Source organism: Pteronotus mesoamericanus, unplaced genomic scaffold (genome assembly GCF_021234165.1).
Source record: "Pteronotus mesoamericanus isolate MK-2021 breed Mesoamerican mustached bat unplaced genomic scaffold, CSHL_Meso_final contig_101, whole genome shotgun sequence".
Taxonomy (NCBI): Eukaryota; Metazoa; Chordata; class Mammalia; order Chiroptera; family Mormoopidae; genus Pteronotus; species Pteronotus mesoamericanus.
Window position 1 is genome coordinate 6685018 of NW_026555001.1, and position 14973 is coordinate 6699990.

Here is a 14973-nt window from a genome sequence, read left to right on the forward strand (position 1 = left end):
TCCTCCCCCAAATGTCCTCAATAACATGATTTGATTTCCAGCCAAAAAACTAACTTATAAGGAAATACTATTTAGGTTGCCAGAAATCTCCCAGCAAGGTAGATATTTTAGTAATCAGAATAAATTAAAATTTTAAAATATATCAGTTACATTAGAGAGTTGATATGTACATACATGCCCATATTTTAAATTAGGCAGTTGACAAATACTGACTAAAGACAAGGAGCTCAAATTTAGTGATTATAGTGCAAAATCATGTCTCTTTTTTTAATAAACAAATATTTAAATCTAAATCTTTTTCAGCACAGAGAAAAGGCTTTGAATGCCAGTCTAGAGAAATGTATTAGTTTTGATTTAAACTGAACTTCAGTTAAATATTATGAGTGTTTTTAATAGTAGTAGTAGTAGTAGTAGTAGTAATAGTAACCTTATTTATATTTCCTAAAATGGAAAATAAAAGTAACTTTTTCCTGGTAGAAAAATGGAATTCTATCTAAATCATAACTAATTCCTATTTACAATTTGTCCTAATTTGTTGTTGGACAAAAAAGGAAAGTTTGTCTCATAGAAGGTTAGCAAATAAAAAATTTATGTATTTTTTAAGTTATTTTGCCTAAATTTGAAGCCACTAGTTTTAAGGGTTCTTGTTAGCAAGTTTCAGTATATTTTAGGAGATGGGATAATTTGGAAAAATACTGCATTTACCTCTATGGTTCACTTTAAATATATTTTTGGATAACATACTAGTAAAAATACAAAAAAAAAAATTTAGCTACTTCTAAATGCTTTTCCAGATTTCTTAGTTCCCATTTTCTGATTTCATAGTATATGGTTACTTTGGCTAGGTAAAATGTTAATAATTTGCCCAACCTTCATTTTTTGATTAATTGGATCCCTGCTTAAGGAACTGTATTCTATATAACGAATCCCTGGCAAGGTAGGTTGGCCAAAAGTTTGACCTTTGGCTGTGTTTCATGTACAGGTGTATACATGCATGTGACATGAGCGTGGATGTAGCACTTCTCTTACTGTACTTACTATATGTCTGCTTTATTCTTGTGACTAGGCAGTGTTTTAAAACTCACAGGATTTCCTGTTTCTCCATAGGTGATCAGGCAGACAGATTTCCATTTATGGGTTTCTATTCCAGACCATTCAGGAACTATATGAAGTAGTTATTTTTTTTGTCTGTTTTGTTTAATAAATTCCTGTCTATTTTGACTGAATGAGTTTTTTTTTCTTTTCAATTGTTGTTATTGGGGTTCAACTTTTCTGACCATATAAAATCAACAGAATATTATTTGTAAAGAAAGCTCTAAATTATATATGATTTTTTTAATATAGAGCAAAAAATTCTATAGGTCCTCTTTTAAGAACTTAAATAATAGTGAAAAGAGTAAATTTAAATTGAACTATGCAATTTCTGGCACAATTGAGTGTAGTAATAGTGAATACCAGCACTATCTCTTTCTGTAAACTAGGAGACTTTGAGAAATTTACTTCAATTTCTCTAGTAAAATAGGGATTATAGTAGTACCTGCTTTGGGGTAAAATGGAATAATCATTGTAAAGCATTTAGCATATTTAGGGTTTAGTAAGTACTTAACTAGTTGCCCCTTTTTGTAGTATTTACTCAACAAATAATTGTTGATTGTAAGAGCAAGTGAACATAAGTGAATAAAACTCTTAGGTTTTAGAGAAATACTTTTTTTATTTTGTTTTCAAATATAATCAGGGCAGTACTTTATAGATTGTTTTGGGGCAGTTAGGCAATTTCAGAAGACTTTAGTAACCATCAGCCAGAATTCCTTAGTTAATTCAAATATGCTAAATATTTTGACAGTGTTGGTTTGTTTTTTTGTTTTTGTTTTGTTTGTTTTGCTTTACCTTTTCACAACAGATTCTTCACTTCAGTTAAATCTGTGTTTGCATATTGTCCTATTTTTAATCTTATCCAAATTTTTTAATCATTTTAGGTTGATTTAATACTTCAGTATGTGAGGACATCATTTTTGTTTTGTTCATTAGTTTCTAAATACTCAAAAATAGAAGAATCCAAGTGAACTAGTAAATAGTGACATTGTTTATTGCATAGCACCCAATCTTAGTGATTAAATCAGCATCACTTTTTTTTTTTTCCTCCAGTGCTTTCAAGATAGGGTGGGTATTTTCTGTAAATGGACATTTTAGCAAATTTAGCCACGTTTTATTTTCTCTTTCATAAAGCCCAAAAAGCAAATCATACATTGTACTCTGCATTAATACTTAATGAATCCTTTACTTTATTAACAAAAGTCTTAACATATAGTAGGAGATTTACAAGTAAATGAATAAAATATATATAGGTCCCTAGCCATAGACTAGCTGCTTTTTCATGTTCTCTTATCAGCCTTTCTCTCATATTCTTAGAGAACCTAGTACTCCCAGGAAGATTCTTTTTTACAATGCGAAATGCCACAATAAGTTCATGGAACGCAGTAACTGAAAATAAACTACATTTAAATTCTCCTCTTAATTATTCTCAAACCCTAATATTCCCTGCTAGAAAAAGAAATACTTTAAAAAATATTGTCATATGCTCAAGAAAATGTTTTTCTTTTCACATCTTCTAAAGTATGAAAGCCCAGTGTATAGTTGAAAGATACTATATTTAATTTAGTAAAATAGTTTAAAGCAGTGCTTCTTAAATTTTTAGTCTCAGGATCCCTTTACAATGATAAAAAACTATTAAGGACTTTAATGAGTTGTTTATATAGGTTATAACTATCAATATTTATATTATTAGAAATTTAAACAACTTTTTAAAATACTTAAAAGAGTAATATACTCATTGCATGTTATCATAAATAACATTTTTGGTTTTTACATTTTTTCCCCCACTGTTTAGGACCAATTCAAATCAATTCTTTATGGTTCCTCCCTTCTAATACCACTTGATTGCTTTCATGAGACTTAGAAGCAACAAACGTTTTATTGAAGCCCAAAAATAAGTTATATGAAGAATAGCTATTTTTTCTGGAATAAAATATTAGGAAGAAAAGTGTATTGTTTGAATCTTTTTTGGAAATCCTTTTAATCTGTTTTAGTAGAAAACAGGTGGTTTCTCATGTCTGCTACTAATCTGTTGTGACATCATCCTTCTTATAGTCTAAAAACTCTAGAGTTTCCTTCTCAATGAAAGAATAAGAGTGAAAAGGTAAATACTTTAGTATTATGAAAATAACTTTGACCTTGCAGACCTCCTACAGGAGACTATGACCACCAGGATCTCCAGACCACATTTTGAGAACTGTTGGTTTAAGGAAATGTTATTTAATCAATAATAATTTAAAAAAACACTAATTGAGAACTTACTGTATTCCAAGTTACTATTCTAAGCAGTTTACCTGTAAGGATTCAGTGTATCTTCAGATGTATAAACACATTGACATTAAGTACTATTATAATTTCCATTTTACTGATATGGAAACAAGCATAGGGAAATCAAAGTAACTTATCAAAGGCCACATAGCTTACAGTGGCAGAGGCAGGATTCAGAGCAGGTTGCCTTTGCTCCACAGCCTGTCATCTCGCTGATCTGCCTTTAGGCAGAGAAGCTCCTGCCTTCCTACAGGTAGGCCTCAACGAGCTTTTGAATAAGGTAAAACATTTGACTGAAGTACCTCAATTTTTTTATCTGCAAAATAGGATCCAGATTTAGAACTTCGTTATTTTTAATACTTAGATTGTTATTCAGCTGGCCTAATTAAAACTTGATGGCTAAAATCTATTCAATTAATTGCTTGTACCAGCTAACCATACCTTTCAGTTTCTTTGGTTTTATGTTCTGATAATTCTAAGGATAGTGTCTTTCCCAGTATATATAAGAGGGTAAAACATATAGAAGGTACTACCTTACAGCTTTTGAGGAAAGCAAATTTTCTGCTGAGTACTTTTACCTCAGTGACCATATTTCCCTCTATCCCATTAGTTTTAAGAAGACTATTGAGTTTGTATGCTTGAAGAGGAGTGTAATATAGGAGGTACGCTGCGTGAGGTTGGAGTTAAAAGAAGTAAGGGACTTCAGGAATACCATGAGATCTCTCTTATATTCCTGAATATGAGTGTTTTATAAATTGTTCCTAATGGTGAAATCCTCACACCTGGTCTGATACAGGCTTAGTCTCCCAAAAGTGTAAATGTGTTTGCCAGTACACCACTGGAGAGCAGATGCTTCAGGTAAGTGAACGTCTCTGTGAAAGCAAACTGCTGCTACATTCATGTATTCACATCACATGCATGCATGCTTTGCAGAGAGATCCAACGTGCTGAGTTTCATTTTGTAGGATTGCCTGAGAGCATGATGTTTTTTTAAAGTGTGTCACCTTCCTTATTTTAAGAAAATGAAAATGAAAATTCAGGTGTCAGGTAAATATTCCTGGTAAATTTTGAATCCTAGAAACCCCTGATCATGACACTTCAATTATCGTTTTGTCAGTTCTATTGTGACGTTTCGTGATGGGTTGTCCTCTGTTTGAAATGGTATTTTTCAGTAAACATTAGGATTTATTTTGCTCATTTAAAATACATATATAAAAACATTAGCAACAGAAGATATAGATAGCACATTAAATATAACTTGATGTTTTATGGTATAGAAATTATTGTAGCAAATTTTTAGTAAATAGTACAAAGGTAATTTCAAAATTAATGGGCACGGTTAAAACGATGAAAATACATACTTATTGTTACTTAATTCACATTATTTTTTTTTCCCTATAAGGAGCCTTCTGAAATCTGTTGAAGAAGAACTACATCAGCGGTAATTATACTTTTTGATTAAGCCTAAACTACTTGGTCACAGATGAGGAAAATCTTTTTGTCTCTTTCTCTGTCACGTAGCTTTAAGATCGTGTTGTTGTTTTGTTGTTTTAATACTCAATTCTGTAAAGATATAAAAATAAAATTCTGCCTTGCAAGTGCCTGTCCTGCATTTTCTAAAATTTCTTCTTAAGCTGTTTTGGTAAAGTTCACTTAGTAACAATGGAATTATCCTTCTTTATCTTTAGAGGGCATGTGGCACATTTAGATGATGATGAAGGGGATGATGATGAATCTAAACAGTAAGTTCTGTTTCAGTCTTAGTAAAAGAAACATCATTTGACCTATTTCATAAGCCCAACAGCTTAGTATTGACAGTAATTTTAATACCATTAGTAACATAGTATCATGGGTCCTAGCACAGTTTCTTTCCTTTTTTCTTTTCTAGTTGTATTGGTCAGCTCCACCATCCTTAACAGAATACCATAGATTGGTGGTTTAAACGACAGAATTTGTTTCTCACTGTTTTGGAGGCTGGGAAGTTTGACCTCAAGCCACTGGCCAGCTTAGTTCCTGGTTAGAGCGTTCTTCCATGCTTGCAGACAGCTCCCTTCTCCTGTGTCCTCAAATGGACTTCTCTCAGTGTGCACATGCAGAGGGGAGTCTCTCTCCCTCTTCCCTATAAAGCCCCTAATCCTGTTCAGTTAGCACTTTAGGATCTCAGTTTAACTTTCCTTACCTCCCAAAAGCACTGTTTTCAAATACAATCACATCAGAATCAGGACCTCAACATAGAATTTTGAGGGGACACAATTCAGTCCATAGCATTACCCTTCGTCCCCAAAATATATGTCCTTAACACATGCAAAATACCGATACAGTCACTCCATCCCAATGACCCTAAACACATTAACTCTTTTCCAGCATCAACGCTAAAGTGAAAGATTTACCTAAAAATAATAAATCAATTCAGTTTTGAGCTAATGATCTACAGGTCACCTTCAGAATTATTTCTCCCTCTTTAAAGAACAGCACATGTTTGGATACCTCTGTCACCCTGTCCTGTGAAATCCAAGGAGTCCAGCAGCCTTCCTTCATTTTTGTCTCATCTCCACTCCCTTCAGCTCAGACGGCCAGCCTTTGTGCCGGTAATCCCGTAAATTACTTACTGAGTGGTAGTCCACAGCCACACCCTCGGCGCTGTCTTCACAACATGCTTTTCATGCCATCCATTTCTGAACTAACATGGATAGTTCAAATTTTTCAAATTTCAACTACTGGTTTCTTTTGCTTAGCAATTTTTTTTTCAGTCCATCTCTTTCATCTCATTTTATTATAAGCTGTCACAAAGAACCAAACCACTCCTTCAGCACTTTGCTTAGAAATAAATCTCAGCTAAATATCCAATTTCATCACTTGCAAGTTTTACTTTTCCACAGAACACTAGAACTCAATTCAGCCAAGTTCTCTGACTCTTTGTAATAAGGATCACCTTTCCTCCAGTTTCTAGTAACATACTCATTTCAGTTGAAGACCTTAACTGGAATGGCCTTTAATGTCCATACTTCTACCAACATCTGTTGTTGATTATTTTTTCTCTAAAAAGATGGAAACTTTCTCACCAACTCTCCTCTCTTCTTTCTGAACTCTAACCAGAATCACTCGTAACATCCATCTTTCTAGCATGCACCTTAGAACTCTTTCAGCTTCTTCCCATTACTCAGTTCCAAAACTGCCTCCACATTTTTAGGTAGATGTTACAGAAGCACCCTACTTTTTGGCACCAAAGTCTCTTAGCTCCAGCTGCCGTAACAGAATACTGTAGACTGAGTGGCTTGAACAGAAGTTTGTCACAGCTCTGGGGAGTAGATGTTCAAGATAAGGCCCACTGATTGAACTCCTGGTGACGGCCCTCTTCCTGACTATACACAGCTGCCTTCTTGCTGTGTCACCACGTGGCCTTTTCTGGTGTGTGCAGAGAGAGATCTCTTCCTGTTCTTATAAAGGCCACTGAACTTAATGGATGAGGACATCACCCTGTGACCTCATTTAACCTAATTACCTCCTAGAAGCCATATGTCCAAACAATGACATTGAGGGTTTAGGGCTTAAACATAAGAAATTTGGGTGCACATAGCTCAGTCCCTAGCATTAGATGATAACAAAGATCTATGGAAAAAACTAATGATAGTAAATGTATCTTGTAGCTTAGTGTTATAAATTAGTAATTGGTAGTTTCTATAATTACTACTGTAACTACAAAGAGGCTTATCCTGTGGTTGATTAAATTTCATTTGATGTACTTCTAAATAAAGAAATACTTTGGATTAAATATAATATTTATTCATTCATTTGTTTATTTATTTATTTTTAGGGGAGAGGGAAGGAGAGAAAGACAGGGAGAGAAGCATCAGTGTATGGTTGCTTTTCGGGCGCCCCCAACTGGGGACCTGGCACACAACCCAGGCATGTGCCCTGACTGGAAATCGAACCGGCAACCTTTTGGTTCACAGGCCAGCACTCAGTCCACTGAGCCATACCAGCCAGGGCTAAATGTAGTATTTTTTAAAGGGAGAATATTTTTAGTTATGTTAGCATTGATAGTTCTTTGACATTTTTTTTTCTTTAGTAAGAAAGATACAGTTTCATGATTGAGCTACAGGAGCACCTGAGTCTTTGGAAGCATAGATTTTCCTTTCCACCTCATTAATCTGTGACCTTGGATCAGGTCATATAATCTCTCTGGGCTTCAGTTTCATCAGACTTTATGCTACATCATCTTTTTAAGTTTTGTGAACTTTCTTAAAACTATAATCCTGAATTGTAATAAAACTTAGTTTCAATCAAATCAATTCTGTCTATAATAGAGCACATATATAACTGTTGATGAGGTTCATCAGAGATATTTCATATCAAACAGTAGTAAAAATATATACTACATTGCGGTATATTTTATACTACATCATTTTGCTGTTTTTTCGTAAGCCAGTTGTTACTTATGTTTTTATATTAATTACCTTTCAATTGCTACAAACTGTAATTGTAGTTATAATTACTATGTAGTATTTGAAACGAAGAAAGTGTATACTCAGTATATCTACCTGGTTACTTCTGAATAATATTTCTTTCAGCATAAGTTGAATATTTACAAAATACTTTAGAAAATGCCTGTAGTCTTAGAAAAAAGAAACTTGTTTATGCAAGTTTTTCTTCTATAACTTTGAAAAATTAATTATATTTTAGCAATGATTATTTTTTTGTAAAATAAAGTGCTAATTCTAAACTTTTATATTTTTGTAGTTCAACCATGAAAGCAAAAGTTCCACCTCCTTTACCACCAAAGGTAGGCAAATTTGTTTTTGTTGAATTACTGTGTGTGTGATTGTTTAATAGTGTATTAAAATAGTTATTCTGTAGCTTATTTTCACTTGAGATCCACAGTGAAACATCAAGACAAAATTACAAATTATGATGTAAGTAGATAATTGTGATCATTATTGTTTGTCTTTTTTAATTATCCAACTTGCCATTTATTGTTTATCCTAAATAATAAGATATTAATGGATTAGTATTATTTCACTTGGGACTTATATTTTCAAAATCTACAATCTACTAATAATTAATATCTTGATAATGAGTAAAGAATAGTGATTTACCATAACAGATGTCTGATTTTCAGAAGGTACTTTTACATTTAAAGTAGGTCAGTAATTTTCAATTTTTTCAATCAATGAAACCCTCTTACCAAGCAAAAGAATCATAAAATAATAAAATAATTCCAACAGATGAAATTCTTTAGGATAAAAGATGTTAATATAGTGGTAATATACATTTATTTTATAAGCTTATGCAAAGCAAATTTTGTTTATAAAATGAACAGTTTGTTATAAGGTTTAAAATCAGGGGTTATAAATGAGAATGGACCCTGACCGGTCTTGACATCCAATATATTGCTATATTTTGTTTTCATTTTATATTTTTGTAAAAGTCATGATTCACACAGGTAAGTAATACTGTATTTGCTTGTTTGGTATTGTATTTAGCAAAGTATAGAGATCTGAATTTTAAAAAGGTAGGTATTGAGTAATCTTCCTAATAAAGGACATATTTATAAATTCTCCAAACCTGCTGATTGGAAGTTTTACAATTATCTGAACAAAAACTTCTGGGGCATCTTTTATGTTAGTATTTTCCATGATGATAAAATTTTAAGTGGTCTCTTCCCCTGCCCCCGGTCTGAAAGGTTAAGCATTAACATAAAAGACATTGAGTCATCTGAAAGAGACAGTTTAGATTAGCCTCCTAAGGAGCTGAATGTTTAAAGTAAAAAGAGACTCATTTAAATTGGAGATAAGAAAGACCAGAAAATTTGTATTTGGCAAGTCTTAAGTGGGAAGTCCTGTGAGGAATTAATAGAAAGAGGCCTATTTTTTTCCAAAAAAAAAAAAAAAATTTAGTGTGTACAATTTTAAGATATTTATTGAGATAATCTGAATTAGATAGTTGGATAACCTTGAAACTGTGCTAGTAAACACAGTTTGAAAGCCTCTGACATATAATAATACTTAAGGAAAAATACTTAGTATTTTTATGTTTAATGAAACATGAATAATTTCGTTTAATGATTGGTTTCCTTTTCTGTATTATTTCAGCCTAAGTCCATATTCATACCCCAGGACACTCATTCTACTGAGGATGATAATCAAGGAACAATCAAGAGATGTCCCACGTCAGAGAGCCCAGCAAAACCATCCCATGTCCCACCTAGACCACCACCTCCCAGATTACCTCCACAGAAGCCTATTGCTTTAGGTAATGGGGCAAGGGAGGGTGAAACAAGTGAAATAGGTTTTCATAACTGTGTGAAGAAACTAAAGGGACTCTTTACGAGATTATTTGAAATTCCTTTGAGGAGGGAAGAAGGAAGGCAAGGGCTATAGAGTTGTTTCCTGTATTTAGCCTCATGGTTTGAAGTGTTTTTTATGACAGGATTACCTGTGACCTAGTCTGGGATATTTGGCCCCTTGTTTCTCATTTCATATCTAGCCTTCCCTCTTGGAGAATTGTTTATGCCCAGTTCGTCATTTATCTATAGTTTGGCAACAAAAGTAGTTAAACTCTGAACAAACAAGGAAACTGTGTTTTGGTTCAGGGTACTTTACTTCTATTTTAGAAAAAGAAAAGGATGCTTTGACTGACACCTTTATTTTATTTCATTTAATCATTTTATAAAATAACTGTCAATATTTTCTGAGTATTTGTCTCCAAATTATAATAGAGGATGCTGTTTTAATACTGTAAAATTCCTTGCATATTATGCAAAAGAACCGATTTTTTAAAAAGCAGTGAAAATTTATTTGACAAAATCCCTAAATTGCTCCTTTCCTGAAAGTAGTTTTGTATTCAGTGGGGTTTTTTTGTCTTTTTAACACAAATACATATACATATGAATTTAAATTTACCTAAATGAAAGAAATAGATACAAGTAGAAGAGCATATATGTAAGACTTTGTGCTTCAATACCGAATATCCTGATTGGGTGATCCCAACTGAAAGCGGAAACCGGTGCAGGGGTATTTTTCTTTCCTACTTGGTAATTCCCTGAGTGAAAATCAATCCTTGTTTAAAATATTTCAACATATCTCACTGAAGGAAATGGAGTGGGCTCCTTCCAGTTAAATGGTGAACGAGATGGGTCATTATATCAACAACAGAATGAACATAGAGGCACAAACCCTTCAAGGAAAGAGAAGAAAGACGTACCAGTATGTATTTCTGTTCATAAAGTCTACTTGTATTTGTTTTGTTTTTCACCATTAGGTTGGTTTTGTGGTTGTGATTAGTGAACTATAGCAATTATATATTTTATGATTAGTTATATTGGCATTTTAGTGTATTTTAATGATATGGATTATTTAAATCTTTTTAAAAAATAACTTTGCTGTGTGGTAAATTTGAATGATGGCTTTCTGTTCGAATTATTTAGACCAGTTTGTGACCTGCATACAAGTAAACACTTAGTTTTCTAGTGCCGTTTCCTTGTGTCCAGAAAATAACTATTATTCTCTTTGGTGAGAATTGATTTGTAAAGTTCCTTTTACAGTCTCAGGAAGTTTAGGAAACAAGGACATGAACAGGTAAGAAAAAGTATAACTTGACCCTAGGATAAATTTCTGACAGTAGATTATGCACTTTGCAATATTACTACTCTTGCTCAGAATAGCTAAGGAGGAAGAAAAATTACCGTTATTTTCTAGCAGATACCACTTAAAGAAAGATGAAATTAGCCAAAGCAACTATTTCTGTTATAAATTTTAGATAAAACAAATGATATAACTATTAAAACAAATAATATTTATTAGGGAGTTTAAAATATTTGATATTTGTAAATGATTTACTCTTCGATTTAAAAAAAAAAGAGTTTACTCTTGATCATCAGAAGACATTTGTCTATAATCATAGAACTAAAAACAACAAAAATTCCTTAAAATCCCCAGTGCAGCAGATGCCAGTGAGACTATGAGATAAGATGATAATTTTGAAGTTTTTGTGTACACTAATATTTGTTATTAGTTTTATAGAAATTTATATAGTGCCTTTGATATATTTATGTGCATATGGCTATGGTTTTGCACTGTAAGCATAGATTTCACTGTGGAATATAATATACTGTTTTTTACAGTTCAGTTAAGGCATTTGACCAGGATTGTCCATTGTACTTTGTGAAATTTATGACATTCTTAACAAAAGTGTAAAATGTCCTTCAGAAATAGGTTTTATGAAGTCTTTTCAACTGAGCAGTGCCTTTTTGTTTTCATCAGTTTAAATGTTAGCAGCAGTGCTGATGTTGTAGTATAAAAAATGCAGCTTAATGTCTCTGCAACGGTATAAATTTTGAGAGATGTATACTTTTTATTATGTATGCATTTTTAATTCACTTTTGCTATTACCTTATTTCATTAGTATAAGGAACTACTGGTTAAACTAAGAGCCTTAATAATTCTAAAATAAATATTCCATGACTGTATCATAGGATGAACAGTGTCTGTGATATACTGAAACATGATTACTGTTTGTGCAGCCTCTTGAAATTATTTACAGCCAATTCTGTTGGTACTTAAATCTAACAGTTGTAACATTCAGAACTCCTTAATTAAAAATGATGTTTCGCAAAAATGAATGGTAGAAGATAATTATAAAACATAAATATAAAAATAAGTGCATAAAGTATTTGCCAAATGGGAAAAAATTAACAGAAATTGGTGGCAAAAATAGGCTGTACATTCTGATAAACATATCTACAAAGTAAAATTTTATATAATCAATTTCAGAATATCTTATAGTTTACTCACAAATGGTACTACACAATATTTGTGTCATAAATATGAAATCGATTAACAGTATCTTTTTAGTTGATTTTTGTTATATCATTTTAAAAATTCTGATTTATATTAAATGGAGGAAAATTGTAACATTATTACTTAGAAAGCTGTTATTAAGATTAACCTCAAAAGATATCTAGACTTACATAAAATGTATATTAAAGTATACTCTCCCAAAGAGGTTCCTTTTTGGGGGGACAAGTCATATACTCCAGGAATGTAGCTCCTTGGAAAAATGTCTGGTGATCCTTGAGAGTATTGTGAGCATATGTGCTGTTTTTGCTGTTCTTACAATTATTGGTATACACTGACCAATGATTCATATATTTGAGTAATTAAATTTAAAACTTTGATTGAGAAAACACATTGTAAACAAGGTTAAGATAATCTATAGACAAGGAGAGCACATCTGTAATATATGTATTATATAAAATATTTAAATCTAGATTATATAAACTCCAGCAAATAGATTTAAAAAAATAACTTAGTAAAAAGAAAAAATGAGAAAACAATTTACAGAAGAGGGAGTACAGAGAACCAGTAAATTTTTTTTAGAAAGATTCTCAACCTTTCTTGTAGCCAGAAGCATGCAAATTAATGAGAAACATATTAGAAAACATTTTTTACTGATCCGTGATAACATTTAAGTGTCTGTGAGACTAGAAGCAACCAGGACTCTTATACATTACTGAGTGTGATGTGATATCCACACTCTGAAAGACACTTTGGTAGTCAGTATCCACTAAAATGTAAACACTACAGATTCCATGTTCCAGTAGTTTTACTTATAACGGTATACCCTAAAAAACTGTTCACATATTGCATTGTAAGGTATATGCAAGGGTGATCGTTTCCACATTATAGTTACAATAAGTCATTGAAAGTAACCTTAATGTTCAGTTGCAATTAGGAAATAGCTAAATTATAGTTTTACTGTGCTGCAATTAAAACAAATGAATCACATCTATCTGTACTGATGTGAAATGCTAAGACACAGTATTGAGGCAAAGATCAAGTTGCACAATAGTGCATGTGCAAGATCATTATTTTCATAAACACACACAAAAACAGTATTATCTGTGGGGACATTTGTATAAATTATATCCAAAAATCTGTACAGATAGGCAATTTTATATGCTCACATTATCTGTATTAGAAAACTTTGGAAAGATATACATTAAGCTGGTTTTTTGAGGTACAAGTACTAGGAATAAGTGGACTGTGGAAGGTTTATAAGGAACTTAAGCCTTATCTGCAGTATTTTGTTTTACAAAAAGAATGTATTCATGTACTTTATGCGTATTCTAATATGTGTGTTTAAAATAAGATATTGTTACACCAAACAGCAATAAAAGAGGTGTAATCATGCATTTGTTCTTTTTCTAGAAGCCTATTAGTAATGGTCTACCCCCAACACCTAAAGTGCATGTAAGTATAAATATCAAGTAGGTTAAGTTTTCCAACTGAATACAGTGGCAGATAATTGCTTATATGTGTGCCTTTGGTTAGATTGTTTGCCTATGTGAATGAACCTCCATGATTATTGAAAAAAAATCTATAAGATTGGTAAATTAAATATTAATTGATTATATACAAAAAGTAGTTCTTCAAAGTAAAATTATGATAAAACTATATATTTTAAAGCTCCTTTATTCCAAAATGTATTAATATCTTCCTTGCAGATATTATTGGAAAAAATGTGAAAAAGGCTAACATGTTTTCAGTGTTCAAAAACATAAAATTTTAGAACTAGAAGGAACATTGAAAGGGCATGTGGCTCAAACTCTTTGTTTTGCCCCTTGAGTAAAACTGAGACCCCACGACCTTAGTCACCAATGTCACAAAACTTCACCCAACTCTAATGAGACCTACAACTAGAAAGAACTTAGATGACCATGGTGTATTCTGTTGTGAGGTCCCCCTTTTTTTTATTAGCCTATGCTCTCTGTCCTAGGATTAAAATGGTATTAACTCAATGTAGTTGTAGGTTAGTACAGATAGAACTACAATTTCACTGCTACAAATCTATAATCCAAAAGCTTCATAATACTAGTTTAGAAGATGTTCATAGTTTTCTAGTTTTTAACCTTCTGACTATACTTTTTAGCCTTTTTATTTTTTAATTCTACGTTTTAATTAGCATAAAGACCTAAATAACTGTACTCTGTCTTACAACATAGAAGTTTTGCATTTAAATAGCTGCGAAGTCTAGCAAATGTATATAGATATATATAAATATACATAGATAGATATGCATAAAATATACATACACACCAAATAAGGATGAAATTTCTTATTTGCCTACAAGATAAAAGTGTTAGTCAGGTACGAAGTTTACAGAGAAGAGCTGATAACCATGGAACACCAGATAAAGCCAGCTATACAGATTGGCTTAAGGCTGAGACAAGTTTGTACCTCATTTTGTCCTTGGTTTTTTGAGGGGTTTTAGCAGTACCTTAACATACGCCTTTTGGTAGCTATCTTAAGGGATAACTTAATTGTTAGGATTAGTAAAGTGATACAGATTCTGCCCTCATTATAAAAACATTTTTATCAGTCTCCTACCACCTGATGGTGTTGCCAGGTTGTTGTTCTTCTTTTGGTACTAAAATCTTTAAAATACTGGTTAGTGGGTTTCTGTGAGCAAAAAGGAAACCTTAAGATTTATTTATTTTATGTTACTATTTTTAGTTCATTATATAGTCAACTAGTGAGGTGTTGGAGTTCTCAGAGTGCAGGTTGGAGCAAAAGTAGGTTTTCAGTTGTGAGTTGGCGAGACACAGTTTATTCT

The 14973-nt window shown here is 32.2% G+C and overlaps 1 protein-coding gene across 5 annotated transcripts in view; it reads left to right on the forward strand.

Moving 5' to 3' along the window:
* Positions 1-14973, forward strand: part of MAP4K3 (mitogen-activated protein kinase kinase kinase kinase 3) — a 131984-nt gene that overhangs the window by 93722 nt on the left and 23289 nt on the right. For 2 of the 5 annotated variants that reach the window (XM_054567510.1, XM_054567530.1), the window contains 6 exons: positions 4763-4801; positions 5049-5102; positions 8101-8143; positions 9453-9612; positions 10453-10565; positions 13569-13610. In XM_054567510.1, the coding sequence (XP_054423485.1) occupies positions 4763-4801; positions 5049-5102; positions 8101-8143; positions 9453-9612; positions 10453-10565; positions 13569-13610 (451 nt within the window). Of the gene's footprint in view, positions 1-904; positions 938-4762; positions 4802-5048; positions 5103-8100; positions 8144-9452; positions 9613-10452; positions 10566-13568; positions 13611-14973 lie in introns of all 5 variants that reach the window. The other 3 variants (XM_054567518.1, XM_054567538.1, XM_054567546.1) reach the window with 2 other exon arrangements.